We start from the raw sequence: 27,179 nt of genomic DNA on the forward strand, positions 1-27,179 counted from the left end.
CCAATAGATAAAAGGATTTATTTGGATCCCAGTGCCAGAAGTGGCACTCGCCAAGCCCTAGGCCCACCCTCCTCACCAAGCTCCAAAGGGCGACACCAGTCCTCCCAGCCTCCCCATTCACCTTACCCTGGCCTCCACATGTGCCCACCCATACCTCAGGCCATGCTAGAGAACTGGAGTGTCCCCTCCCCGGCCCAAGCCGCTAGAGAGGCAGCCCTCTGGCATCCCAGGAGATGATGGCGGCCAGAGCCGCTTGCATAGATTGAGGAAAGAAACAAGGAGGCACCTAACAGGGCTCCCTGAAAACCCCCAACTTACCCCTGTACAAAAAAAGTGGCTCCCACATAGAAAACTTGCTCCCAAAATAGTGCAAATACCCAAAGGAAAGAAAAAAACCAGCAGCAAGGCTGGGCTTGTAGGAATGGCAAAGAACTTTGGTTTAGAAAGGCTAGGAAGTCTGAGCTGCATCTCCTCTTCCTAGCCCAGCTCCCCACAGCCAGCTCTGACCCTCGCCCAAGAGGGGAGTCTGTAAACATGCAAACCCAGCAGCCTTTGGTTCGGAAATGTCTGTTAAAATGTCAAAGCACAGCCTCCGGCAGTCCTACTTGGGCCTGCCTGCAGGGGGGGCACAGGAGGCTTCTGCTGAGCCCAATTAAAGCCAATGCAAAAAGTATAAGGCTTTGGGGACCAAGCAACAAGGAATCCTATCACTACATGTATAAAACTAAAGCTGGGGAGTAGAGAGTGACAGCAGACACTCCTCACCCCAGCCTACGTGTCTGCGGCCCCAGCAAGGACCCAGAGGGTGGTCTCCCTCCAGGCTCCAGGGCTGGGAAGAAAGAGATCCCTGAGCAGTTAGGTCAGGCGAATTCCCAGCACCTGTTCCAGTTCCTGCCTTCGCTGCTGCACCTGGAGAAGGGAGAGACCAAGTAGCTCAGGCGTTTACTACTCAGGGCCAAAGGAGGGAAAACAAGGCAGCGCCTCACCTTGGCAAAGATGTGCCTGCCTACTGCTTCCTGGGCCCAGGGCTGGTGGTAGAAAGCAGCTCGTCTCTCCTCCTCAGGATTTCCAATCACATCAGTGATGATCTGCAAAGAGCCAGAAGGAAAGCCATAGCATAATCCCCAGCCCTGGGCCAACCCACCCTGGGAACTGCTGTGGGTAAAAATCACCCAGAGCTTTACAAAGGAATCCCCTCGGGAAAGAGGACTACACCTTGAGGTCTCGGCGCTGGGAACGGAGCCATTCCTGGATGAAGTCCTGGGGATCGGTGCTAAAACTGAGCATGAAATCTCTCTGGGTCTTCAGCTGGTTGATGGACTCGATGGTCTCATGAATCTGGAGAGGGTACATGTGTCAGACTCTGCCCCCAAAGCTTAAATGCAAATGACTGAGCCAGAGTTCCCATCCCATCCCCTAGGTGCTACATGTATGGAAATGCTGGACAGATCCAGCCCACTCCAATCCTGGGCCCCAGAGGAAGCTGTGGAGCCAGAGGGCCCACCTTGACATCAAGGGAAGCGATCTCCTGCTGATTGGTGGTAGAGGCCAGAAAATTGCTCATCTGGGCCTTCAGTGGGTCGTCCACCTCCACATCAATGTCATAACAGGCTGTCTTCTTCTGGTCGTTAGGGTCCACACTGCAGGCAGCACATGGGGAGGGAAGGCACATAGCTGTCTTCATCCTGCCCACCTGGGCCAAAGCTAGGGCCCATTCTCTGCACATACTCAGGGAGCAAGAAACCTGATGCTCTCTTTGGCTTCAGTTCAAGCCAAGGGTGAATCTGCTGTTAAAAGAGCCTTCCTGTCCCGCTCCTTGCATTTACCTAATGACATGGTTGATGACAATGGGGTCCGGATGCTGCAGCAACCCCGCCAGCTTCATGGGAATCTCGGAGAAACGGAGTCGGCCACAACTGAAGATCTGGAGGAAATACCAAAGGCTCAGCGTTGCCTTGTGGGCACAGGGGAGTGGACCATTCCAGGACCAGTGAGGGCAGCAGTCTGGAGGCTGTGGCCAAGAAGTAGCCCAGCAGGCAAGGCAAGGGCTGAGATAACAGGGGGGCTGGCATCTGGCTAACCTGGCGGAAGTAACGGTTGCAGTTGATGTATTCCCGTTCGTGCCCATCCTGCAGCTGGTTGTGCTTGATGTAAAGCCACAGGGCCTGCATGATAGCGGCCCTCGTCTGTGTGTGCACTCCCAGCAGCCTTGCCAATCGGGGGTCCAATTTGTACTGGGGAGGCTAAAGTTGGATGGAGGGGAGTCAGGATGGGTTCTTGCAGTAAAACAAAGCGGGAAAATAGGGCAGGGACAGGAAGGTTTATAGGAACCAACTCCCCTCCTGAGGGGTCCTTGTGGCCCCAGAAATGACCCCAGGGCCTCTGTCACCTGATGATCCAGCATGAGCAGGAGGGTGCACTTGACGTTGAGGTCTCCAGGCCGTTTTACCTGGAAGCCATCTGTCTCCTGGGTGGTGGGCATCCGGTGCCACTGGCAGGGAGGGGAACATGGCTTATCACCAAGGGGGTGGGCATGAACACAGGGCCTCCCAAGGGCCCTGAGGCCATTTCCCTGCCAAACCTGCATGTCAGCCTGCCTCTGCCCCAGGCCCACTCTCACCTCCACCAGGTGATTGTCAGGCCCATACAGCTCCTTGTCCAGCTCAATGACGAGGCTCTTAAAGAATGAAGAAAACTTCCTCTTCTGTTTGCTAGGCTGGAGATGGAAAGGGGTGTGAGATGGTGCTGCTGAGCTCTCAAATCTCAAGCTATGCTAAATCCCAAGAACAAGAAGCCCCATTTCAGCCCTGGAGCTCAGGGTACTGAAGATTCCTGGGGCCCTGAAGAATGGAAGCAGGACTCTGGGCAGACTGGAGGCAGGGAAATGGCGCCCTCTTGCAGCCCACGAGGGACTTCCTGGAGACACTCGACTGCCATCTGCAGGAACATTGTAATAACCACGCAAATCAACCTCCAATGGGCTTGGAGCAGTGCCCCCTCTCTATGGCAGGACTTCTCTGGGAGCGCCCAAGTGTCTCGCCCAGTCTTTTTTTTTTTTTTTGAGACGCAATCTCACTGTGTCACCCAGGCTAAAGTGCAGTGGTGTGATCATAATTCACTGAAGCTCGACCTCCTGGGCTCAAGCCATCCTCCTGCGCCAGCCTTACCAGTAGCTGGGACTATAGACGCATGCACCACACCCAGCTAATTTTTAAATTTTTTGTAGAGACGGGGTCTGGCTCTGCTGCTCAGGCTAGTCTCAAACTCTTTGGTCCCAGTCTTAAACCCACACAGGCCTCCTTCCCTCCAGATACCTCCCTCCCCAACTCACATCATCCAGCAGTTTTCCTTCCACTCGGAGTTCCCAGGAAGCCACCTTGTCCCCTGCTGGGGTTCCCCCAGGGGTCCCTGCAGTTCCTGCACTATCGCCTTCTGCCTTGCTGGGACTGAACGTATTGGAAATGTAGATCCGAAGCTTTCGCTTTTGCTAAAGAGAGAAAGACAATCAACTGGAAGTGGACCAAGACGTTGGGACACTGCTACGCCATCTTCTGATATGAACATTCAACAATCAATACTGAGCACCATGGGCCAGCCAGGCACCTTGTCAGGCACTGGGAATCAGAAGTAAGTAGTAAGTCCCAGTCCCAGCCTTTTTTTTTTTTAGGACATGGTCTCACTCTGTCACCCAGGCTGGAGTGCAGTGGCGTGATCTCAGCTCACTTGCAACCTCTGACTCCTGGGTTCAAGCAATTCTCTTGTCTCAGCCTCCTGAGTAGCTGGGACTACAGGTGCATGCCACCATGCCCAGCTAATTTTTTTGTGTTTTTAGTAAAGATGGTGTTTCAACATGTTGGCAAGGCAAGGCTGGTCTCGAACTCCTGACCTCAGGTGATCTACCCACTTCGGCCCCCTAAAGTGCTGAGATTACAGGCGTGAGCCGCCACACCCGGCCGGAACTCACCATTTTATGGGGAAAGAGATGCATCACCAACAACGCCAGCACAGTGGAACTGGTGCAATGGCAACGCGGAGGCCTCTGGCTCACATCTTACATGATACCCAAACACCCATCACGGCCCCAAAATATCCTAGTCTCCTGGAAAGCCTTCCCCACTCAGGACGGTTCTAGATTATTATTAAGGAAAGTTTCTCGGCTGGGTGCAGTGGCTCTGTCATCTTAGCACTTTGGGAGGCCGAGGCAGTCAGGAGTTCGAGACCAGCCTGGGCACCATGGTGATACTAAAAATACAAAAATTAGCCAGGCGTGGTGATGGGCGTCTGTAATGCTAGTTACTCGGGAGGCTGAGGCAAGGAGAATTGCTTGAACCTGGGATGTGAAGGTTGCAGTGAGCCGAGATTGTACCACTGCACTCCAGCCTGAGTGAAAGAGCGAGACTCTATCTCAAAAAAAAAAAAGAAAAAAGAAAATATTCTCTATGGATGGGGAAGGGGAAGGAGAAAGGAACTAACTTTATCCTCTAGTGGTTTTCAAACTTTTGAGACCACGACCCATAATATTTACATTTTTCAGTTATGACCCAAGGTCTGCATATCTATTTATCGGAAACAAAAATATCATGAAAGAATACCTTAACTACTATGGTAAGTACTACTGTGAAGTATTTTTAGATTTTCTACTGTCATATATTAATTTAAAACATACTGGCCCTAACACATTCAACTGAGTTCGTACTCTACTAGTGGGCTGCATCCTGCATGTGAAAAACCCAGCTCTAGCCCAACTTGCTTGGCCCCTGGAAAACAAGGGGGTGGAGGGCAAGGAAACCTGGGAAGGCTAGAGGTGGTCAAGGTCACACATACTGTCAGAGGCTTTTTAATGGCCTCCTGGATCTCCATCCGCTTGCGAGCAATGGTCTGGTCCAGCTTCCGCTCAAAAGCCAAGAGATCCATGTATGCCTGAGACTCTGGGACAAGCTCCCGGATCTGGAGGAAGGTAGCAGAAGCTCATCAGCTTGCTTCAGCCAAAGCCTGGCTCTTTCCTCCCTTCCTGCAGCCCAGGGTTGAGGGAGACGGATGCCCACCCCGAGGTGGCCACTGGGCAGGCCTCCCAGGCGTCCTCTTAACACTTACTCGCTGAGGTAGAACTTTATCTGCCATCTTCCTCCTCTTTAACCTGGGGAGTTCAGAAACCCACTTAAGAGATCAATGGTCCAAAAAAGGACACTCACCCCCGCAACGTCCCTCCAGTCTCCAGGACCCTCTCCCCCAAGAGAGCCTGGAATCTTCCTCAGACACCAAAGCTCTTAAGATAGAAGGAAACCCTCTGCTACCACCAGAGATGAGTGAGGCAGAGTGGAATAAGCAGGATGCTCTTACCCCCGGCGCTGGGCAGGCATGGGAGGCTGCGCCTGGGGCACAAGCAGGCGTTTTCGGAATGGATCCATCATGGTGGGTGGCATGCCAGGTCGAAGCGGAGCTGCTGCACCAAATGGGGAGCCAGCAGGGGGTCCCACCTGCAAGCCGGCCATGGGCATCCGGTTCCCTGGTGACATGCCAGGTCGCTGGGGGAAGTGAGCCAACGGGGGTGCATAGGTCAGGGGCAGGGCCCTCCAGGGCCCATAGCCTATGCCCTCCATCCCTCTCGTCAGCCAGGTTGGGCCTGAGCACCACGCCAGAGCCCTGCTGGAGCCCCAGGAACAAAGGAGAGCGGGCGTCGGAGCGAAGAGTGTAAACCATACCTGCCCTGCCCCCTGCAACCGCCCTGGCAGCCATGCCAGCGAATGAGGTCTGCCAGAGCCTGGGCTGGGAGGAGGGTCCTGCCTGCAGAGGGAAGGGCCTACAGGAGCCCCACCCAGTCCCTATTCTCTCAGACAGTCCCGCCAAGCCTTGCCCTCCTCTTTCCCCCATCATGAGGGAGAAGCATGGCTGAGAGGCACGGGGGCAGTGTCACTGCCAGGCAGAGGGGTATACTATATCATGAGCAGGCCAATGGTGCAGAGCCCCAATCCCCATCCTCTGTGGCCGAGGGAGAAAGGGGTCTGGTAGGCAGCAGCACCCCAGGTGAGCAGGGCTACAACAGGATGACTTGGAACGCGTACCAGCTGGTGAGGGCGGCCTCGGACAGGGTACCGGGACCCTGTACCCTGTACTCTGGTACCATATAGCCCCTACCCACAGCCCAGAACTGGACCCTCCTCTCACCTCCTTACTGCCCAACTACTGCCCCTATGCCAAAAGACCCCAGAAGGGAAGCCATGGCTCCTGGGTGGCCTGTGGGAAAGACAGCAGCTGGCACCTGGACTCTGCCCGTGGTCCAGGCACCACCTGGCAGCCAGGACTGGCTCTGGCTCCGTGTAGCCCTGGCAATCCCAAGCTGAAGAAGGGGGCTAAGATTATCCTGGGAGGCAAGGATCAGAGGCCTAGGCTGAGCAGCAGGAAAGTGGAAGATAGAAATAGCTTCTTTAGATGCCTGCAGAAGGATTTCCCACTTGAAGCCTTGCTCCCCGACATTTCTGTGGAGCCCATCTGGGAGTCACCTCCACCCCCACCCCCCTCCCCATGGCTGCTGCCTGCAAGGCCTGTTTGGCAGCTCTGCCTCGCACACACTGTCCCTGGCAGCTTCACAGGGCTGGCCCCAGGGCCCAGATTATGCAACGAGCACAACCAGCCAACCAAGCCCGGCAGGGTGGAGACTTGTACCAAATCAAAGGACCCTCCCCCACTCCAGCATCATGGAGATGAGATTCTTCCCCAACCTCTTCATCCTGCACTAAACCCATGTTCCCAAAACAGAGGGTCAGATTCTTGACCAGATGCAGAGATGGAAAGAAACATGACCCACAGACGTGAGGATGGGGAGAGGAGGAGCAGGGTGGGAGGGAGGTGTTTGGGAGAATAAAAACCTCAAAGTGGGGGGCTCTGGGGCTTTGGGAGTCCTGCCAAAGTCTCTCTCCATCAGGAAGAGATTAATCAGAGCTGTTGAAAGGCAAAAGACAACCTCTTTCTCTGCCTTAAGGATTGTTCTTTCTCTGGCCTGAGATTATAGAAAAAAACTGAGTGTGACTACAGCTGTAAGCCCGGGCCCAGACATCCCAGACTTTAGTTTTTCCTAGTGCCTGAGACAAAGGGAAGAACTGAAGCACTGGGTCCTGCAGAGTGTGAGCGAGGGCCCTATGGTCCCCAGGAAGCTTCCCGCTGCAGCGTTCACAGAACCTGCAGCACCACCCATCCCTCCTGGGCAGGTGCTCTGGTAACAGGAAGTCCTAAGACAAGGCTGCACAGGCAGGGCCTGGAATAGGCTCCACCTAGACATCTGCTCCAGGCTTCCCGGGCCCAGAGCCCCCAGCTCACTCAGGACCCCAGGGGAAGGCTGCTAACAGTTCAAATTCTAGCTGAGCTTTGCTAAGCTCCATACCTGGGCTTATAGGTGCTAGCAACTCCTCCCCCTTCAAAAAACAAAAAACAAAAACAACTCAGGAGTTAGGAAAAACAAACAAAAAACAGTCCAGAACTCTGAGCCTCCCTAACTCCCTGCTTGCAACAGGATCAGGTAGGCCTGGATCAATCCCCTGAACCCCAGATGAGGAATCCAGGGCTCCAGTGAGCATGCTTTGCCCTGCCCCAAATGTGGCCCTGATGCTCTGGAACCTGGGCCTGAGGGCCTCAGTTGGGGAACATACCACCACTCTCCCATGAGTAAAAAGGATTTTGAGGCAGGGCGCGGTGGCTCACACCTATAATCCCAGCACTTTGGGAGGCCGAGGCAGGTGGATCACAAGGTCAGGAGTTCAAGACCATCCTGGCTAAGATGGTGAAACCCCGTGTCTACTGAAAACACAAAAAAAATTAGCCGGGCATGGTGGTGGGCACCTGTAATCCCAGCTACTCAGGAGGCTGAGGCAGAGAATTGCTTGAACCTGGGAGGCGGAGGTTGCAGTGAGCTGATATCATGCCACTGCACTCCAGCCTGGGCGACAGAGTGAGACTCCATCTCAAAAAAAAAAAAAAAAAAAAAAAAAGATTTTGAACTTTTTGAACTCTCTGGAGTGAACCCAGAAATCTGAGGTTTTTGTTATTTTGTTGCCCAGGCTGGAGTGCAGTGGCAGGATCATAGCTCAATACAGCCTTGAACTCCTGGACTCAGGCAATCCTCCTGCCACAGCATCCCGACTAGCTGGGACCATAAGCGCACACCACCAAGTTTGGCTAAATTTTTTTGGGTTTTTTTTTTTGAGAAATTATGGTCTCACTATGTTGCCTAGGCTGGTCTTGAACTCCTGATCTCAAGTAATCCTTCTGTCTGGGCCTCCCAAAGTGCTAGGATTATAGGTGTGAGCCACCACATCCTGCCCTGGAGGGTTTTTTGTTGTTGTTTTTGTTTTAGGTTCCTCTGTTAACTGTGATCCACAGCCAGAACCACCCTCTGGAGGAAGGGAGGTCATCACTTCCCTTCTTTCAACTATTTGTTCAGCTTGGGCCTCAAATTCTCGCTTTTCCAGCACATCTCATGAGCCCTAACAGACAGGAACCCCTCTGTTTCCCAGATCTCAAGTCCCCCCTGGAAGTCATACAACTGGACTTGGAAAGAGAGCAAGTAGGATCCTCTTCAAACTCAGCCAAAGTTAGCTGGCTGGGTTCTCTGTACCATCTACCTCTCCTGCCAGGAGGAGGAAAGCTAGTGGGATGGGAAACCCAGACTCAGGGCCATCTCCTACTTCCCCACAGCTAGCAGCCCAGGCCTAACCAGCCAGCCAGCTTGGCCTTGCCACAAGCCCAAGGCCACCCCCCACCAAACATGTGGAATCCATTCTCTTAGGGGCTGTCTCAAGGGCACATTTCCTATGACTTTTTGCATGCCAAGGAAACTGGAGCGGCTTGTCTGTTCCAGGTCCTTCCAAGGCCAAAGGCCCACAGATGGTGCCCAGGCCAGGTCTCAGTGGGCAGGCCCAAGGGCTACAATGACTGATGCAGGGAGCCCTCAGCAACACCCTGGGCCCATGAATCCCCAAGGGGGAGAGTAGGGTGGGAAAGATGAGCCCCAGCTGGAGTCCCTGGGACCAGGTCTGTCTCTGCCCATATCCAGACTCTGTTTTCTCTTGAGAAAGGAGGAAGAATGAGGAGGAAGAAGGGAAAAAAATCCAGTCACTGTCCCTAGTTAAGCCATCTCCTTAGATGTGAGGCCCAGTGGGGCAGGTAGGCTGTGTATACTCCACGAGGATCCCTAAGGACCTCCGCCTGGAGACAGGAGTCGAAAACAGAGGAAGCCCACAGCAGACCCTGGGAGAAGCCAGTGTCAAATGCTGGGGCATATGGCTTCGGATGTGGCGGAGTTAGAACCTGAAGGCCAAATAAAAATGCAGAGAGGATGATAAGGCAGATGGGCACAGTTTCCAAGCCTGCTGGTGCAACCTGAACAGCAGACTAGGGGACCAGCAGGGTCAGGCTGAGGTTCTCACACACTGAGCAGAAGTCGCTGCCTTCCAAGGGCTTTTGAAGCTGAAACCTGAGCAGCTCTCAAAACCCCAAAGGGGTCAGGACAGCACTCTTTGAAGCAACTCTCGCAGACTCCTCGGGCCCCAGACCAGCAGGGTTCCACTCTGCACGTCCAGACTAATCAACTACCCGACACGATGACAGGAGGCAGAAAGCCCAGAAGAGAGCCGGCCTGTGACTAGGCTGGGCCTCCCCTCAAGCCTGGCCACCACCGTCTCTGGTCTAAGCTGGAGTCCTCCCCAGCGAAGGCGCCTGGCCCTGCCTCTGGAGTAAAGTCCGCCCGTGCACAAGCTGGAATGAATCCCCTGGCCCTAGCCTCAGCGTCCCGTGCCCGTGGGAAGCCAGGCTCCTTCCTCCTCATTAGCAGCCGGGAGCCATCTCAGACACGCTAGAGCTCGGCCAGTTCGCAACCAGAAAAAACAGGGCAGACTTGGAGTGGGACCAAGGCCGATGCAGGGTAACCCCGGTTTCTCAGCGAGGGCCCTTTCCCAAACTTTCTCATCACTTTCTAGCCCTCCTACCCTAGACTTCTCAACCCACCCGCCCACAATTCACTGGTTCCCCAAACTCCTCCATCTCCCAGTCACTCGGAATCTCTGTGCCGCGGAAGCCCCCAGGCCTCCCAGCTGGTTCCAGCCCTCCGCTGCAGGACTCGCTCCCCCTTCCCCACTCCTCCACCGCCACCCGCCGCAGCCCGAGGGATCTGGCCCGCCCTCCACCGTCTCCCAAAGTTCCTCATGCATTCCCCAAGGCCCTCACTCGAGGCCCCCTCAGCCCCCGGCCCGGGCGCCCTCGCGGCGCCGCACGCCCCCGTCCGCTCGCGTCCTCCCTACTCACCTGGTACTGCGCCGCGGGGCCCGCGGGGCCCATGGGGCGGAAGGCGGCGGCCCCGGGGCCCCCCACGCCTCCAGCCGGACCCGGTCCCCGGAGCGCCGGTCCGGGCAGCATGCCGGGTCCGGCGGGGGGAGGAGGCGCTCCCAGGGCCGCGGCCACGGCGCCGCCGCCAGGGCTTAGCGGGGGCAGCGGGAACCCGCCCGCGCCTCGGCCCGACATCGCTCCGTCCCGTCCCGCGGTGCCGCGATCCGGACTCCGGGCTACGCGTCGAGTCCACTCCGCGCTCTGTACTCCGCGATCCGGGACTTGGCGATCTTAATTCCGGGTTCCGGGATTTGTCGATCCGGGCTCCGGGATTTCCTAATCCAAGTTCGCGAGTTCCTCACAGACCCGGTTCGGGACAGATTCCGCTCCTGCGCCGGAGATTCCGGATCCAGGATCTGCTGTGGGCCCGCCTGCCGCCCCCGGACTCCGGAGGTTTGGCCGCCCGAGTCGAGTTACCCAGAGGCGGCTACGAACTCCCTGCCCCGCCCAACCCAGCCCAGCACTAGGCCCCGCCTCTACCTGGTGCCCAATGCTCGAGTGCCTCCTTGAATCCCGCCCCTCGCGAGACCCGCCCCCAGCAGGCACCGCCCCTAACCGCCGACCTCAGAGTCCCACCCCCCACCTTTGGCCCCGCCCTTCATCGGAGGGGCGGGAGCGGAAGCTGCGCGCGGAAGCGCCGAGTGAGGCGCGGGGTCAGAGGTCTAAGGTCACGTTGAGGCTTCACAGTGAATGAGCAGTTGCTACTACTCTTTCCCGGTGTAGCAGCCTCACCGAAAATAGTTTTGTCAAGTCTCCTTTCTGCATCTTCCACATTAAAGACCCAACTCAGAGTCGGTAGCGGTGGCTCACGCCTGTAATCCCAGCACTTTGGGAGGTTGAGGCGGGTGGACCACCTGAGGTCAGAAGTTCGAGACCAGCCTGGCCAACATGGTGAAAACCCCGTCTCTACTAAAAATACAAAAATTAGCCGAGAGTGGTGGCTGGCGCCTGTAATCCCAGCTACTCGGGAGGCTGAGGCAGGAGAATCGCTTGAACCCGGGAGACAGAGGTTGCAATGAGCCGAGATCTCTCCACTCCACTCCAACCTGGGCGGCAAGAGTGAAACTCCTCAAAAAAAGAAAAAAGACTCAGCTGCTCTCTGGGGCAGAACAGCAGCCAACTCAACTTCCTGTAAAAGCTCATCCTGGTAGCTCGGAACTGCCAAGGGACCTAGGAGGCTCCAGACTTGACCCAGCTGGTGAATGGTCGACTTGGCCAAGGCTGAGCTCTTACAGCACATTTTTAACGTGGCTCTGCCTCACTATAAGGAAGCCTGGTACTTTACTCCCCAGCAAATGCTTCTAGTCAAAAGAAATTTGGCTTATGAGAAACCTCCCCGCAGTTTAAAAAGAGGTCTTTCTCTAGTATTTATAGCACTTAATTTTCAAAAATGCAGTATCTTTTCAGATACACTGTGCTGTATCAAAGTATTCAAAAATGCTTCAGCTGTCCCTTTGATGGTCTGGGTCTCCTCACCGTGATACGGCCCAGTGCTGCTTAAACCCTAATGAGCACATAAAAAACACCCGAGGCTCTTATTAAAAATGCAGATTGTGGCAGGGCCCAGGACTCTACATTTCTAACAAGCTGCCAGCGATGCTGTTGCTTCTTAGACCATACTGTCAAGAAGCCAGGATCTAGACTTTTTTTTTTTTTTCTTTACTATAATTGGTTTATTTTTCAGCCCCCACCAAGTAATGCTTCCTTTCTTGCATCATAGCACCCCAGATATTTTTTATAGTTTTCCAACGCTTTTTAGAAATTAGTTCTCCTCCTGTCTCTAGCGATAAACCCCACTGCTGCTGCTTTCTTACCTCCTGGACTTCTCAGAGATACCACTCTATTGCCCCAAGAGTTGATAACCTGTCAGTCTGGGGACTGGTCACTGGAATTGTTAAAGTCACTGAATCATGGCCCCTCCCATCCCTGTAAAGTGGGTTAAGAGTTCATGATAAGGCAACTAATATACATTTCAATCCTTTTTAAGCTTCTAGAACAACAGTAATTCTCAAAGTGATAGGGGCAGTGGAGAATCAGAGTCCTCTGGGAAGCTACTCCAAAATATCTCCACCAGCCACCCCTCCAATCCAGTGGCTCTCAGTATTGTATTTGAAAAATAAGCTTCCCAGGTAGTTCTGGTGTGACCCATTTTACAGAGTGGGTTGTATCAGAAAATAAGCTTTTTCTACCCTAGAAAAGGGGCAAGCTAATAAGTGCATTTAAAAGCAGATCAGCTGGGCGGAGTGGCTTACACCTGTAATCCCAGCACTTTGAGGGGGCAAGGTGGGTGGATCACTTGAGGTCAGGAGTTTGAGACCAGTCTGGCCAAGATGGTGAAACTCTGTCTCTACTAAAAATACAAAAATTAGCTGGGCATGGTGGCGCACACCTGTAATCCCAGCTACTCAGGAGGCTGAGGCATGAGAATCGCTTGAACCCAAGAGGCAGAGGTTGCAGTGAACTGAGATTGCGCCACTGCTCTCCAGCCTGGGTGACAGAGTGAGACACTGTCTCAATAATAATAAAGCAGATGAAACGGTAAATATAACTCATTTCCTGTTAATCCCTTGTTTAAAACCCTCCCCAGCTCCCCATTGCTCTTAGATTGAATGTCACACTCCCTCCTGTGACATTTAAGGCTCTGCAGGACCTGGCCCCTGCTTACCTCCTTGGGTTCATTTTAAATCACTGCCTTTGGCTCTCCAAGCATTGGCCCAGATGGTCTCCTTGCAGTTTTTCAAACTACCAGTCCCCTTCCCATCTCACAGCCTGTCTGTTCTCTCACACCCTACTTCCCACCAAGTGATTATCATAGTACGTCATTACTTACGTAAGTGTGTGCTGATTTACTGTCTGATGTGGCTCACCCACTAAAATATAAACTCTACGAAGGCAGGATCTTTTTCTCTCTCAGTTTATCTTTTTTTTTTTTTTTTTGAGACAGAGTCTCGCTCTGTTGCCCAGGCTGGAGTGCAGTGGCGCGATCTTGGCTCACTGTAAGCTCCGCCTCCCGGGTTCACGCCATTCTCTTGCCTCAGCCTCCCGAGTAGCTGGGACTACAGGCGCCCACCACTGCGCCCAGCTAATTTTTTTGTATTTTTGGTAGAGACGGGGTTTCACCATGTTAGCCAGGATGGTCTTGATCTCCTGACCTCATGATCTGCCTGCTTCGGCCTCCCAAAGCACTGGGATTACAGGTGTGAGCCACCACACCTGGCCTCAATTTATCTTTTTATTTTAAAATTTTTATTTTTTTAAGACAGGGTTTTGCTAGGTTGCCCAGGCTGGCCTCAAACTCCTGGGCTCAAGAGATAGTTCCTGAATAACTGAGTAGGTATACACCACACCTGGCTATTTTTTTTTAATTGAGGTGAGATTTATGTAATAAAATTAACTGTTTGAAATTACACAATTCAGTGGTATATTTTACATTCACAATGTTTTGCAACACCTCCTCTACCTAGTTCCAAAACACTTTCATGACCCCAAAAGAAAACTCCATTCTCATTAGAAGTTGCTCCTTATTTCTTCCTCTTTCCAACCTCTGGCACCCACCAATCTGGGTTCTGTCTCTGTACATTTATCTATTCTGGATACTTCATATAAATGGAATCATAATAGGTGGGTGTTGGGCATGGCTTCCTTCACTTAGCATAATGTTTTTGAGGCTCATCCATTTTGTAGCATGTATCAGTACTTCATTTCTTCTTATGGCTGAATAATATTCCATTGTATGTATATAACACAATGTGTTCGTCCGTTTATCTTTTTATTTATTTATTTGTGACAGCATCTCGCTATGTTGCCCAGGCTGGTCTCAAACTCCTTAGCTCAAGTGATTCTCCTGCCTTGGCCTCCCAGAGTGCTAGGATTATAGGCATGAACCACCATGCCTGGCCCTATCCATTTATCTGTTGATGAGCAGTAGGGCTACTTCTACTTCTTGGCTATTCCAAGTAGTGCTGCTATGAATATATATTTGTATTTGAGTACCTGTTTTCAATTATTTGGGGTATATACTGTGTCTCTCTTAATCCCTGTTGTAACTTAACAAATATGTATGAACAAACAGTCTTTGAGTGTAGTGGGAGAGAATGATAAACAATAATATAATATCAGTTAATATCAGATATATCAGATAATATAAACAGTGAGTTAATTGTGTTATGATAAAATATCCTTAAGGTGTTAGGGAGCAAATAGAGATATCTGAGGCATGGTAGAGATAAAAGGAAGATTTCCTACACAGTAGGCAGAGAATAGGTAACATTTACTGAGCATTTTCTATGTTAATTAGCTCATTTAATCCTAACAACACATATGAGGTAGGTACAATATATGAGGTAGCCACTATTTTTACCACTTTTTTTTTTTTTAAAGAGATAGGGTCTCACTCACTCTGTTGCCCAGGCTAGAGTGCAGTGGCATGATCATAGCTTGACTAATAGGGCCTCAAACTCCTGGGCTCAAGCAATCCTCCAACCTCAACCTCCTGAGGACCTGGGACTACAGACACCAGTCTCTATGCCTGGCTCTACCTCTTGTTTTAAAAATCAAAGCAGGGAGATCCAATCGCTTGCCCACCCTCACTGTGATGGTGCTAGGATTCAAACCTGTTTCTGATCTGGCTCTAGAATCCACAGTCTAAGGACTAACCATTACTTACCACCTATTTTTGGTAGCTGTGTGTCTGGTCTGTTATTACTTGCAAAGAAACTGTTAAAACTGAAAAATGAGGCAGGTGACTCATCCAGCACTTTGGGAGGCTGAGGTGGGAGGATTGCTTGAGGAGTTCAAGACCAGCCCGGGCAACATGGTGAGACCCTGTCTCTACAAGAAAATGAAAAAATTTGCAGAGCATGATGGTAGGTGCCTGTGGTCCCAGCTACTTGGGAGGCTAAGGCAGGAGGATCACTTGAGCCCAGGAATTCGAGGCTGCAGTGAGCTCTGATCATGCCACTGCACTCCAGCTAGGGCTACAGAGTGAGACCTTGTGTCTGGAAAACACAAAAACAAAAAACTGAAATGCAAGTGCCATAGAAACTCAGAGAAAAAGAAGTTGATTGATAGGCCCTAATTAATCAGAAGTTTCCTGGAATACTCTGAAGTGGAGGCAACATTCCCCTGCCTTTGTTCCCTCAGCTTGGAATGTCTTTTTCTTTTCCTCCCTTGATACTTATTCTGCTCAGTGCCCACTTTTCATGGACTTAATTCAACAACTTTTATTGAGCCCTTGTATGGTCCCAGGCTTACAGTTTAGAGGAGGGACTTTCCTATAACTTCAAGGCCCTGTTATAATCTACAGATGCTTGAAGAGACTAAATGAAACTAAAAAGTACTTAACAAACTATTTAATAATAAAGTATTTAATACAACTAGAGCCAATAGGACAATTCCCAGCACAGACTCTAGGAACTGTGGCTCCCTGCCCAGCTGCATGAAAGTGTACCCACCAAGTAGCTTGGGGAAAGGCCCTTGGAGCAAGGTGGCCCAATGCTTGCCCTAGAGCAAGCCAGCAAAGGAACATTCCTCAGTATGGATGTCCCTCAGGGGGTTGGAATTGCATGAGAAGCAATGTGGATAGTCTGGTCATGGTGGGAAATGTTTACCAAGATGGCAGCACTGCTGGAGCTGTATCACAGCCTGTCCCAGCTGGAGCACCCCGGCAGCTAAGTGTCCATCTCACACTTGGATGCGGAGTAGGGAGAGGAAGGGACAGTCAGGGCAGCAGAAGGACTGGATGCCAAGAAATGTAGCAGGTGCTGTACTCAGCATTTGAGAAGCATTTATTGAGCACCTTCTATGTGCTAGTCCCTGACATATGCTGGTAAACAAGATAAATGCATAATAGATCATTTCCCCGCATGACAACTGCTAAGATAAATGTATTCACAAGGTACCATGGGGAAACAAGGAGGCCTTTAATGAGAGAAAGGGATTAATGAAGACTTCTTGGAGGAGGTAACAGGTGAGTTAAGCAAAGAAGACAAAGTAAGAGTCAAAGGCATGAAGCTGTACAGGATGAGGAGAATCAGAGTAAGTGTTGCCAGATCACTGAATGTAAGAGAGAGCTCCTCTTCTGTGAGCACATTGTGGTCACAGTTCTCAACACACATACTGTCACAGTCAGCACAGTCTAGCTGTAAAATGCCTGAAGAGTAGAGACTTGCAGTGAGCAGAGATTGCGCCACTGCACTCCAGCAGTGCAGATATCAGCATATAAAAAGTGGGCTTTGGGCTGGGCACAGTGGCTCATGCCTGTAATCCCAAGATGGATCACCTGAGGTCAGGAGTTTGAGACCAACCTGATCAAAGTGGTGAAACCCTGTCTCTACTAAAATTACAAAAATTAGCTGGGTGTGGTGGAGCGTGCCTGTAGTCCCAGCTACTCGGGAGGCTGCCCCAGGAGCCCCGCTGCCTAGCTCAAAACATCATGAGAAACCACAATAGTTTTATTTGCTTCTAGTGCTGCTGTGACAAGGAACTGGCAAGGAAAACCCCAGAAATTTGGAAAGGCTCTGTTGGAAGACAAATTTGACAGATGGTGTTTACCACTTTGCTTTGGTTCTTCTATCAGAGTGAATGCCAGATGTTTTCTTCTGGTTTACAAGGTTGTGTGTGACATCTGAACAGCTCCTTTGCCCAGAGATCATGAAATGTTGTGATACACAGCTAAATGGGAGCACATGGGCAAGTGAGTCCTGTGCCAGGTCAGCATAGTGTAATTTGCTGCTGTGTGAATCCAAGGTTTGGTGTTACATTTCTAGTGTTTTCTTTAAGTTGTGTAATACCATCAGTGTCCTACAATAGAAGATTGGCTGGATAATCCACATGAGACAATGTCATGCAGCCATAAAAAAAGGATGCTATAAAAGGCAAAATTATAGACATGGTAGGAAGATTAGTGGTTGCCAGGGATTACAGAATGGGGGTGATTAGGTGAAGTACAGGGTATTTTTAGGGCAGTGAACCTATTCTGTATGATACAGTAACAGTGAATACATGACATTAAGCATTTGTGAAAACCAGTAGAACTGTATAACACAAACAGTAAGCTTTAATGTACATAGACTTTAGCTAACAACAATACATCAATACTGGTTCATTAATTGTAACCAATGTACCACACTAATGGAAGGTGTTAATAATAGGGAAACTGGGAATATAGAACTCTTCGTACTATCTGCTCAAATTTTTCCTGGAAATCTAAAATTGTTCTAAAAAATAAAGTGTAAAAAATGAAAAAAAAAAAAAAAAAGTAGTGAGCTTCAGAGCTACAACCAGCCCAGGTGACAAACCTGGAATCTCCGGAGCCAAGGGTGGGGGCATGATTTTACCATTTGTTCTCTTGTTCTCTTCCTATGCCAGGAAGAGGGTTATAACACACTCAGAGACCTGGGTGGCATTGTGGTCTCACAGGTCTCTTCTTGGTCACTTCTCAGACTCTTATGGAGGTGACCTCCTGGCTTTTGAATTTGGACCCAGAGCTACTAGTTGAATGAGAAAAAGTCTGGGCATGGTGGCTCACACCTGTAATCCCAGCACTCAGGGAGGCTGCGGCAGGAGGATCGCTTGAGACTAGGAATTTGAGACCAGCCTGGGCAACATAAGGAGACCCTGTCTCTATAAAAAATTTTTGGCCGGGCGTGGTGGCTCACGCCTGTAATCCCAGCACTTTGGGAGGCCGAGGCGGGCGGATCACAAGGTCAGGAGATCGAGACCACGGTGAAACCCCGTTTCTACTAAAAATACAAAAAATTAGCCAGGCGCGGTGGCGGGCGCCTGTAGTCCCAGCTACTCAGGAGGCTGAGGCAGGAGAATGGCGTGAACCCGGGAGGCGGAGCTTGCAGTGAGCCGAGATTGCGCCACTGCACTCCAGCCTGGTCGACAGAGCGAGACTCTGTCTCAAAAAAAAAAAAAAAAAAAAAAATTTTGGCCCGGTGCAATGGCTCATGCCTGTAATCCCAGCACTTTGGGAGGCCAAGGTGGGCAGATCACAAGATCAGGAGATCGAGACCATTCTGGCTAACACAGTGAAACCCTGTCTCTACTAAAAATACAAAAAATTAGCCGGGCACGGTGGCACATGCCTGTAGTCCCAGCTACTCAGGAGGCTGAGGCAGGAGAATCGCTTGAACCCAGGAGGCAGAGGTTGCAGTGAGCCAAGATCGTGCCATTGCACTCCAGCCTGGGTGACAGAGTGAGACTCTGTCTCAAAAAAAAAAGAAAATTTAAATTTAACAAAAAACCAGACCACTACCATAGAGGAACAGTAAGGGAAGGGCCTCCATTAGGATCTCTGACTTATTCTCACTCTTCTTCTGGCCCCTAAATATCCTTGTCTTGGGGTTTCTATATTTAGATACTTTCTCTATACTTGACCTACCTAGACATATTCATCTACTCACAATCGTTCATTTACTGTCTATTTTCTGATGACCCTAAATCTCCAACTCCAATCCCACCTCTCTCCCGAGCTTGAGATCTGTATTTCCAACTCCCTGGTGGATGTTCCATTAGTCACTTAACCCATCTGTTCAAAATCAATGCCTCACTGTCCTCTCAGTCTGCCTCTCCTCCCCGTACTTATCTTGGGTAAGGGTATGAGGACATGGCAAAGGGCCAGCCCTGACTTGCTGAGACATTCAAACTGGTCTTGCAGGGAAGTGAAAGCCAAGGAAGATGGAAGTGACACAACCAGATGCCCAGGGCACCAACAGCCAAAAGCAAAGAGAGTAGAGAAGGCCTTAAGGATTTTATTTTATTATTATTTTTTGAGACAGAGTCTTGCTCTGTTGCCCAGGCTGGAGTGCAGTGACAGGATCATGGCTCACTACAACCTCAACCTCCTGACTAGCTGGGACTACAGGTGCACGCCACCACGTCCAGATAATTTTTGTGTGTTTTGTAGAGATGGGGTTTCACTCCTTAAGGATTTTAATTCTGCTATCACTTGGAATCACGATTCACTCCCCTGCTACCCCTATGCTTTTTTTTTTTTGAGACGGAATATCGCTCTGTTGCCCAGGCTGAAGTGCATGAAGTGCAGTGGAGCGATCTCGGCTCACTGCAACCTCTACCTCCCGGGTTCAAATGATTTTCCTGCCTCAGCCTCCTGAGTAGCTGGGATTACAGGTGTGCAACACCATGCCTGGCTAATTTTTGCATTTTTAGTAGAGTCAGAGTTTCAGCACCCTGACCAGGCTGGTTTCAAACTCCTGACTTCTTGATCTGCCCACCTGAGCCTCCCAAAGTGCTGGGATTATAGGGGTTAGCCACCTTGCCCAGCCACTACCCCCACTCTTAGTCATCAATTTTACCTCCCAGATCTCTCTTGGATCCAGTCCACCCACCTGAAGTCAGGTCCTTAACAACTCTTCCCTAACCCACCTGAGTGGCTTCTCTGCTGACTGCCATCCTACTGCATGCCCTCTGTCAGCTTTATCCCAAGACAGCAAATCTGATCACATCTCTCCATTTACCCACATCTGTGTGCACTCCAATACCTTCAGCAGTGGGTTTTCAACCATGGGTTGACTGGGCACAGTGGCTCACATCTGTAATCCCAGTACTTTGGCAGGCTGAGGCAGGTGGATCACCTGAGGTCAGGAGTTCAAGACCAGCCTGGCCAACATGGCAAAATCCCATCTCTACTAAAAATACAACAATTAGCCGGGTGTGGTGGCTGGCACCTGTAATCCCAGCTACTCAGAAGGCTGAGGCAGGAGAATCGTTTGAACCCAGGAGGCGGAGGTTGAAGTGAGCTGAGATCACCCCACTGCACTCCAGCCTGGGCGACAGGGCTAGACTCCGTCTCAAAAAACAAACAAACAAAAAACAAAACTGTGGGCCTTCGGGTTTCTCGGAAACAAAGGAGCTGTCATGGAGAGCTGAGAGTGAGGTGGGAGTGTAGAGTGAGGAGTTTTTCCCCTGCCCATGCCCACCCCTGCCCCTCCACCAAGCAGCTCTACTTTTGTTGTTTTATATATGGAGTGACCATGCAGAATTTCCTTTGAAAAAAGCGTTCCAGAACATTAACATGTTGAAAAGCCGATGGCTTACAGGAGTCTATGCTAAACCTCTTAGCATGGCCTAATTAGTATCTGTCCTCACCTTGCCTCACCGGCCTTCTTTCTCCCAACTGCCCCAAATTGTTTTATTAATAAAATAACAATGCTTATTATCCCATTGATTTTCTTTTGATTCTAATTCTTGTTCTTCTTTTGAGATGTATACATTCACAGAAGCAGCTCATGTATTCCACCATGAAGCCACACTGCACTCACTCTGCCCTGAATGCCAAGTCATGCACACTGTGGTTCCTTCACCCAGGATGTCACTGGGATGGATGTTCCTCAGGGCAAGGGCTTTGTCTTATTTGCTGCTGCGTCCCAACTACCTGGAATCATACCTGGTATAAAATTAAACACAAATACGTATTTATTAAATGAATAATTGCTCTTTTCCAGTTATCTGCCATGCAAGCATCTCTGTTTATCCTTCAAGGCCAATTCAAATGTCACTGCCTCTGGAATTTTCCATGACAGGAATCCCCACCCTCCAACTGCCATCATTAATTTCTTGCTCTCCTTTGTGTTTTCCCTAACACTCAGTCTAGGTTTCTGCAAGAATATTTATCATTCTGTGCTGTGGCTTTTGTTTGGAACTCTGTCTCCATCCACATACCCCTCCAGTGTGAACTCCAAGAGGACAAGGACTGTGCAGAAACAATGCCTGCTCAGGAAATAACTCTGATAAAAGTTAACTACACTCCCCACTCCAGAAACTGTGTTCCAAGTCGGTTCTAATGGGCAGTTGACCCATCAGGACAGGTCAAAACCAGCTTAACCTTAACAGTTAACTTTGGCTACCAAATTCTCGAGCTTTATGCTCTCACTCTCTTGGATTTATTAATTTGTGACTTTCCACCTGGATTCTTTATTTATTCCCTTAGCCCAGACTTTATCCGGTTACCAAATTCTTGAGCTTTATGCTCTCACTCTCTTGGACTTATTAATTTGTGACCTTCCACCTGGATTCTTTGTTTATTCCCTTAGCCCAGGCTTTATCCTCACCTTGATAGATGGGGCGGCCAAGATTGATTCATTTCATACTATCTCCGGCTTTTAACGCTTCATCTATCTGTTCTAACTCTGGTTAGAGCTGCACTGCCCCTAACTTACCATTTGGACTCTGACACAAACAAGTGGCCCTGAGTCAGATGCTGACAGTCCCAGGAATAAACAGCAGGTAACAGATAAAGTCTTGAGGGATCAGGAGGCAGCAGATTTGGGGTACCCAGAAACCAAGTAATGCAGTCAAAAAGGGATGCAGGCTGGGTGCCGTGGCTCACGCCTGTAATCCCAGCACTTTGGGAGGCTGAGGTGGGCGGATCACTTGAGGTCAGGAGTTCAAGACCAGCCTGGCCAACATGGTGAAACCCTGTCTCTACAAAAAATACAAAAATTAGCTGGGTATGGTGGCGGGCACTTGTAGTCCCAGCTACTCAGGAGGCTGAGGTGGGAGAATTGCTTGAACCCAGGAGGTGAGTGTTGTAGTGAGCTGAGATCACACTACTGCACTCCAGCCCGAGCAACAGAGCAAGATTCTGTCTCTAAAAAAAAAAAAAAAAAAAAAGAGAGAGAGAGAGAGATGCAGTTTCTCTCTAGCTAGAATTCCTCCCGCTTTTGTCAGGTTCAACCAGCTTCTATAACAGCCCCATAGCCATGACTGCCTGGGGCAGAGCAATTATCCATTTGAAGGAATGACTTCTCCACTTCTCTAGGAAAACAGCCTTCACATAAGGAAATGGGTCAGCTGGAGACATTTCCTTTTGCTAAAATTTAGCCCATTTGCTAAAATTTAGATGTGACAAATGTATAAAATTACCAGAACTTTTTTTTTTTTTTTTTTTTTCCGGAGACAAGAGTCTTGCTCTGTTGCCCAGGCTGGAGTGAAATGGCGCCATCTCAGCTCACTGCAACCTCCGCCTCCCAGGTTCAAGCAATTCTCCTGCCTCAGCTTCCCAAGTAGCTTGGATTACAGGAACCAGCCACCACGCCCGGCTAATTTTTGTATTTTCAGTAGAGACAGGGTTTTGCCAAGTTGAGCAGGCTGGTCTCAAACTCCTGACCTCAGGTGATCCACCCACCTCAGACTCTCAAAGTGCTGGGATCACAGGTGTGAGCCACCACGCCTGGCCTAAAATTACCAGAACTTTTAAAAATGGCTTTCACACAGTACAGCTATTTCTAATAAAAATAGATGGGATTGGATTAGGCGTGAGGATCATGTGCGGGGGTGCGGGGATCATGCCTGTAATCCCAGTACTTTGGGAGGCCGAGGTGGGTGGATGGATCCCCTGAGGCCAGGAGTTCAAGACCAGCCTGGCCAACATGGTGAAACCCTGTCTCTACTAAAAATACAATAATTAGCCAGGTGTCCTGGCGGGCACCTGTAATCCCAGCTACTGGGGAGGCTGAGGCAGGAGAATCACTTGAACCCAGAAGGTGGAGGTAGCAGTGAGCTGATGGGGATACTGTACTCCAGCCTGGGTGACACAGGGAGACTCCATCTCAAAAACAAAAACAAAAAAAGATTAGGAGGACATTACTACAAGTTATGTAATTTTCCAGTAGTCAGAAAGCTGGTAAGGTATTAAAAAGGGATTCATAGGCAGGCTTTTCTGGCTCCAAAGCTTCTGATTCTATCTGACTTTCTCCCTCAAATTATCAGTACGGAAGGAGGGAACAAGGCAGTGATAACGTTACCCTAGACAGCCCTGCCTTAGCCCAAGAAGCCACTTGCTCAGAGTATAAAAAGAAAGATGCCGGTTGATGAAAGATTCTTGCAGGGCAAGAAATAGTTCTCGGAACGCACACTGGATGCTAAAATTGCCAGTAATATTAATAATTCCCCTGCCTGCCACCCCCATGTCCCCAAGAGTGAGGCCTCTCCAAGTCTGTTACCCGATCCATAAAATGCGAGTAACAGCGGCTCCCTGGGGTGTGCCTATATTCGATGGTCGAGGCACATAATTGTTCTCCTGAAATAATAATAATAATAATAATAATAATAACCCAAATCCTCACATTTCACTGCACCAAGAAACTCGGCCCATGGCTGGCAGTCAGGCCAAGGATTGAGGGAGAGCCAGAGGTCCAACAGGAAACCAGATGGGAACAGCTCAATGCGGTGTCAGGGTGAACGCTTGAGAACTGACCTCCAGAGGCTTCCCTCCAGGAAGACGTTTGGCATTGAAGCTGAGGAAGGGGGTCCCTGGCAGAGATGCAACGGAGGGCTATTTCCTCCCTTACCCCATTTTTGCCACTGGACCCACAGCTCCCGGCGCGGGTGAGAGGGGGCGCAGGCACATCGGGCGGCAAGCAAGAAAGGGACGCTGGGGGCTCAAGTGTGTTATTTGTAAGTGAGGAAGTGGAGGGAAGGTATGGAAACGCGGAAGGGTGAGCAAAAAAGAAAAGAAAAGAAAAAAATAAATAAAGGCTGGGCGCGGTGGCTCATGCGGTAATCCCAGAACTTTGTAAGGGCGGATCACCTGAAGTCAGGAGTTCGAGACCAGCCTGGCCAACATGGTAAAACTCCGTCTCTACTAAAAATACAAAATTAGCCGGGCGTAGTGGCGGGCGCCTGTAGTCTACTCAGGAGGCTGAGGCAGGAGTAATCGCTTGAACCCGGGAGGCGGAGGTTGCAGTGGGCTGAGATGGCGCCACTGCACGCCAGCCTGGCGACAGAGCGAGACTTCGTCTCAAAACAAAAAACAAGCCTTTTTGCAAATTATCCATTGTCAAAACTCTGCCAAACACATCTCCCAGCCTGCCAGGGCGCAGCCAGCAGAGGCCCCAAGCTCTGCCAAGCGAGCCAGGATGTCCAAGGCGGGAACGTGGCTTCGCGCGCAACTCTCTGAGGCGCGGGCCGGCTCACGTGTCTGGGCCGCACCACGAAAACAACAGCCACAGGGGAGGACAACCTCTTGTTTTCCTCATACAACAGCGCTTTGCCGCAACGATCCCTTTCCTTTTGTTTCCTTATTGCGTTATTCATAAGTAGTTATGCGGCGCCAAACACGCGCTTTCTGCCCTACAGAATTCAGCCTTCCCCACCCTCATCTTCCCCACGCTCCCCTCCCGTCGTTGTAGCTACCTGCCCGTCCGTCTCATCTCAGCCAACCCTGCTGAGCTTTCGCATGGACGTCAGGAGTTCCTAGGCAGATCAGGAAAATCCGCTCTCCGGCCGCACCCTCGCGCGCCCCCGCCTGGCGGTGCAGACCAAACGGTCTGAGAGCTTGGCTGGCGCCTGATAGCGGAGTGGGCGAGGCTGAGGAGCGGAGGCCGAAGCCGTGAGGAGCTGCCCAGCGAGGGTGAGGGGCGTGCGAGCGATCAGCCGCGACTCGGTGAGGATTTCGGTCATGTTTTCCTTGGCTGTCGCCGGAAGCCCAGAGGAGCCGGGTGGAAGTGCTTTTTGAACGGGTTCTCACGTGTGTTAGGGATCGTCCGCCAGGAAGAGCCTTGGTGACCACGAGGTGTCCTCGCCCCTCTCCCCGCTGGACCCGAGACCCCTTCCCAGCAAGATCTGGCCTGGTGCCCGGTATCCACGAGGGGGGCAGCGGCCCTCACACAAGGATTGGTACCCGTCTATCTAGTGCGTTCGTGCATTCACTTGTTCCTTTATGGTCGTTGAACGCCTGTAACGTTCCAGGTGCTTGGGATCCATAAGCGAGTAAAACCAAGGGCCCTGCCTTCCTAGTACTTACAGTCCAGGGGAGATAGAGCCGCTGATTTCAGGCCTCATCGGTCGGGTGTTAGAAGGCGATGGTGCTGCGGAAGGGAAAGTGGTAGGCGTGCAGGGGGCACTGCGGTGGGGGCGTGGGCAGGGAGGGCTGGGAAGCCCGTGGTCAACTCAGGCCGCATGGCAGAGATACTGAACTGGATAGAAGAGTGTTTAGGGAGGAGGAAAAGAATTCTAGGCAGATGGAGGAGAGAGTGCAAAGGCCCAGTGTGACTTACATTTATAAGAAACAGCGGCTGGGCAGGGTAGCTCACACCTGTAATGCCAGCACTTTGGGAGGCCAAGGTGGGCAGATCACTTGAGGTCAGGAGTTCCAGACCAAGCTGGCCAACATGGTGAAACCCCATCTCTACCAAAAATACAAAAATTAGCCGGGCGAGGTAGTGCGCGCCTGTAATCCCAACTACTTGGGAGGCTGAGGTAGGAGAATCGCCGGAACCCAGGAAGTGGAAGTTGCGGTGAGCGGAGTCGGGCCATTTCACTCCAGTCTGGTCAACAAGAGCGAAACTCCGTCTCAAAAAAAAAAAGAAAGAAAGAAAGAAAGAAAAGACAAATCAGCAAGAAACCCTTGAATATGAATGGAAGGCAAGAAAGAAAAAGAAAGAAGGAGGAAGGGAAGGAAGGAAGGAGGGAGGGAGGGAAAGGAAGGAGACAGGGAGAGAAGGAGAGAGGGAAAGGAAGGAGGCAGGGAGGGAAGGAGGGAAGGAAAGGAAGAAAGAAGGAAGGAAGGAAAGACAGCAAGAAACCATTGACTATGAATGGAAGGCGAGAATCCCAAACTTGGAGGCAAAGTTTAGTTCACATCCTGCAGCCAGAGCAATCCAACAGCATGCGTCCCCACCCTCCCCTCACTGCCTACCCCTCTCCTGCAACAGACCTCCCAGTGGCTGGAGTGCAGGACAAAACTTTCAGACAGTTTAACCCTTTTTTTTTTTTTTTTTTTTTTTTGAGATAGAGTGCAATGGCGCAATCTTGGCTCACTTCTACCTCTACCTCCCAGGTTCAAACAATTCTCCTGCTTCAGCCTCCTGAATAGTTGGGATTACAGATGCCCACCACCACATCCAGCTAATTTTTGTATTTTTAGTAGAAACAGGGTTTCACTATGTTGTCCAGGCTGGTCTTGAACTCCTGACTTCGGGTGATCCACCCGCCTCTGCCTCCTGAAGTGCTGGGATTACAGGTGTGAGTTACTGCGCCCGGCCTCAGTTTAAACCTCTAATTTGGGATATAATCCACAGAATAAGCAAAAGGAATTCTAAAAGAAATTAAAAATAATTTCTCCTTGGGGTTACTGCTTTCTTTCTCCTTAGCAAGATAAATACAGAATCTTGTGTTTCAGAACCTGCTACGTGAAAACAAGGATGCAAGATTGGAGCTGTGGGGATAGTGCAGTGAGGGCAGGGCATGAAACAACAAAGAACAAAGTACATGTCTGTCTATAGGTATGGAAACAAAAACTTGCCCAGGATGGTTTTCTTAAGACTCTTTGTGGGCATAGAGATAGTACTAGTAGCAACTACAAAGAAAAATCGATTAGCTTGGCTTATAGTAATGAGCAATAGGAAGTTGTTTTTTTTTTTCGTTTTTTGTTTTTTTTTTACTAAGACTCTAAGAGCAGAGCATAGTCTATGACATAAATAGACAGCAGTGAGGCCAGGCGCAGTGGCTCACGCCCGTCATCCCAGCACTTTGGGAGGCTGAGGCGGGCAGATCATGAGGTCAGGAAATCGAGACAATCCTGGCTAACACAGGGAAACCCCATCTCTCTAAAAATACAAAAAATTAGCCAGGCCAGGTGGCACATGCCTGTAGTCCCAGCTCCTCAGGAGGCTGGGGCAGGAGAATCGCTTGAACCAGGGAGGTGGAGGTTGCAGTGAGCCGAGATTGCACCACTGCACTCCAGTCTGGGCAACAGAGCAAGACTCTGTCTCAAAAAAAAAAAAAAAAATTGACAGCAGTGCTAGGCTATGCAGAAGAAGGTAACATCAGGTCAGGTG

At 50.6% G+C, this 27,179-nt stretch overlaps 1 protein-coding gene and 2 long non-coding RNA genes across 7 annotated transcripts; 1 reads left to right on the plus strand and 2 right to left on the minus strand.

Annotated features, from left to right (window-relative positions):
* Positions 1-4: 4 nt before the first annotated feature.
* SMARCD2 (SWI/SNF related, matrix associated, actin dependent regulator of chromatin, subfamily d, member 2) lies at positions 5-10,910 on the minus strand. 5 transcript variants are annotated; one of them, XM_077972379.1, is made up of 14 exons: positions 10,454-10,898; positions 10,294-10,342; positions 5,341-5,525; positions 5,095-5,137; positions 4,825-4,947; positions 3,332-3,487; positions 2,621-2,716; positions 2,390-2,491; positions 2,082-2,243; positions 1,827-1,924; positions 1,505-1,640; positions 1,216-1,338; positions 987-1,088; positions 5-909 (listed from the first exon to the last, which is right to left on the minus strand). In XM_077972379.1, the coding sequence occupies exons 1-14, from the start codon at positions 10,507-10,509 to the stop codon at positions 856-858; spliced, it is 1,485 nt and encodes a 494-aa protein (XP_077828505.1). In that variant the 5' UTR covers positions 10,510-10,898; the 3' UTR covers positions 5-855. The 5 variants fall into 5 exon arrangements, with proteins under 5 accessions (XP_077828505.1, XP_028692483.1, XP_077828504.1 ...); XM_028836650.2 differs by having other exon boundaries at positions 10,294-10,910; XM_077972378.1 differs by having other exon boundaries at positions 10,216-10,898.
* On the plus strand, positions 1,064-3,264 carry LOC144335869 (uncharacterized). Its single transcript, XR_013407064.1, has 2 exons — positions 1,064-2,036; positions 2,716-3,264. It is a non-coding gene; the product is annotated as an uncharacterized LOC144335869 (long non-coding RNA).
* Positions 10,911-17,411: 6,501 nt separating the features above from the next.
* Positions 17,412-22,015, minus strand: LOC144335873 (uncharacterized). Its single transcript, XR_013407068.1, has 2 exons — positions 19,930-22,015; positions 17,412-17,904 (listed from the first exon to the last, which is right to left on the minus strand). It is a non-coding gene; the product is annotated as an uncharacterized LOC144335873 (long non-coding RNA).
* Between the last annotated feature and the right edge of the window lie 5,164 nt (positions 22,016-27,179).

The sequence above is a fragment of the Macaca mulatta genome, chromosome 16 (genome assembly GCF_049350105.2).
Source record: "Macaca mulatta isolate MMU2019108-1 chromosome 16, T2T-MMU8v2.0, whole genome shotgun sequence".
Classification (NCBI taxonomy): domain Eukaryota; kingdom Metazoa; phylum Chordata; class Mammalia; order Primates; family Cercopithecidae; genus Macaca; species Macaca mulatta.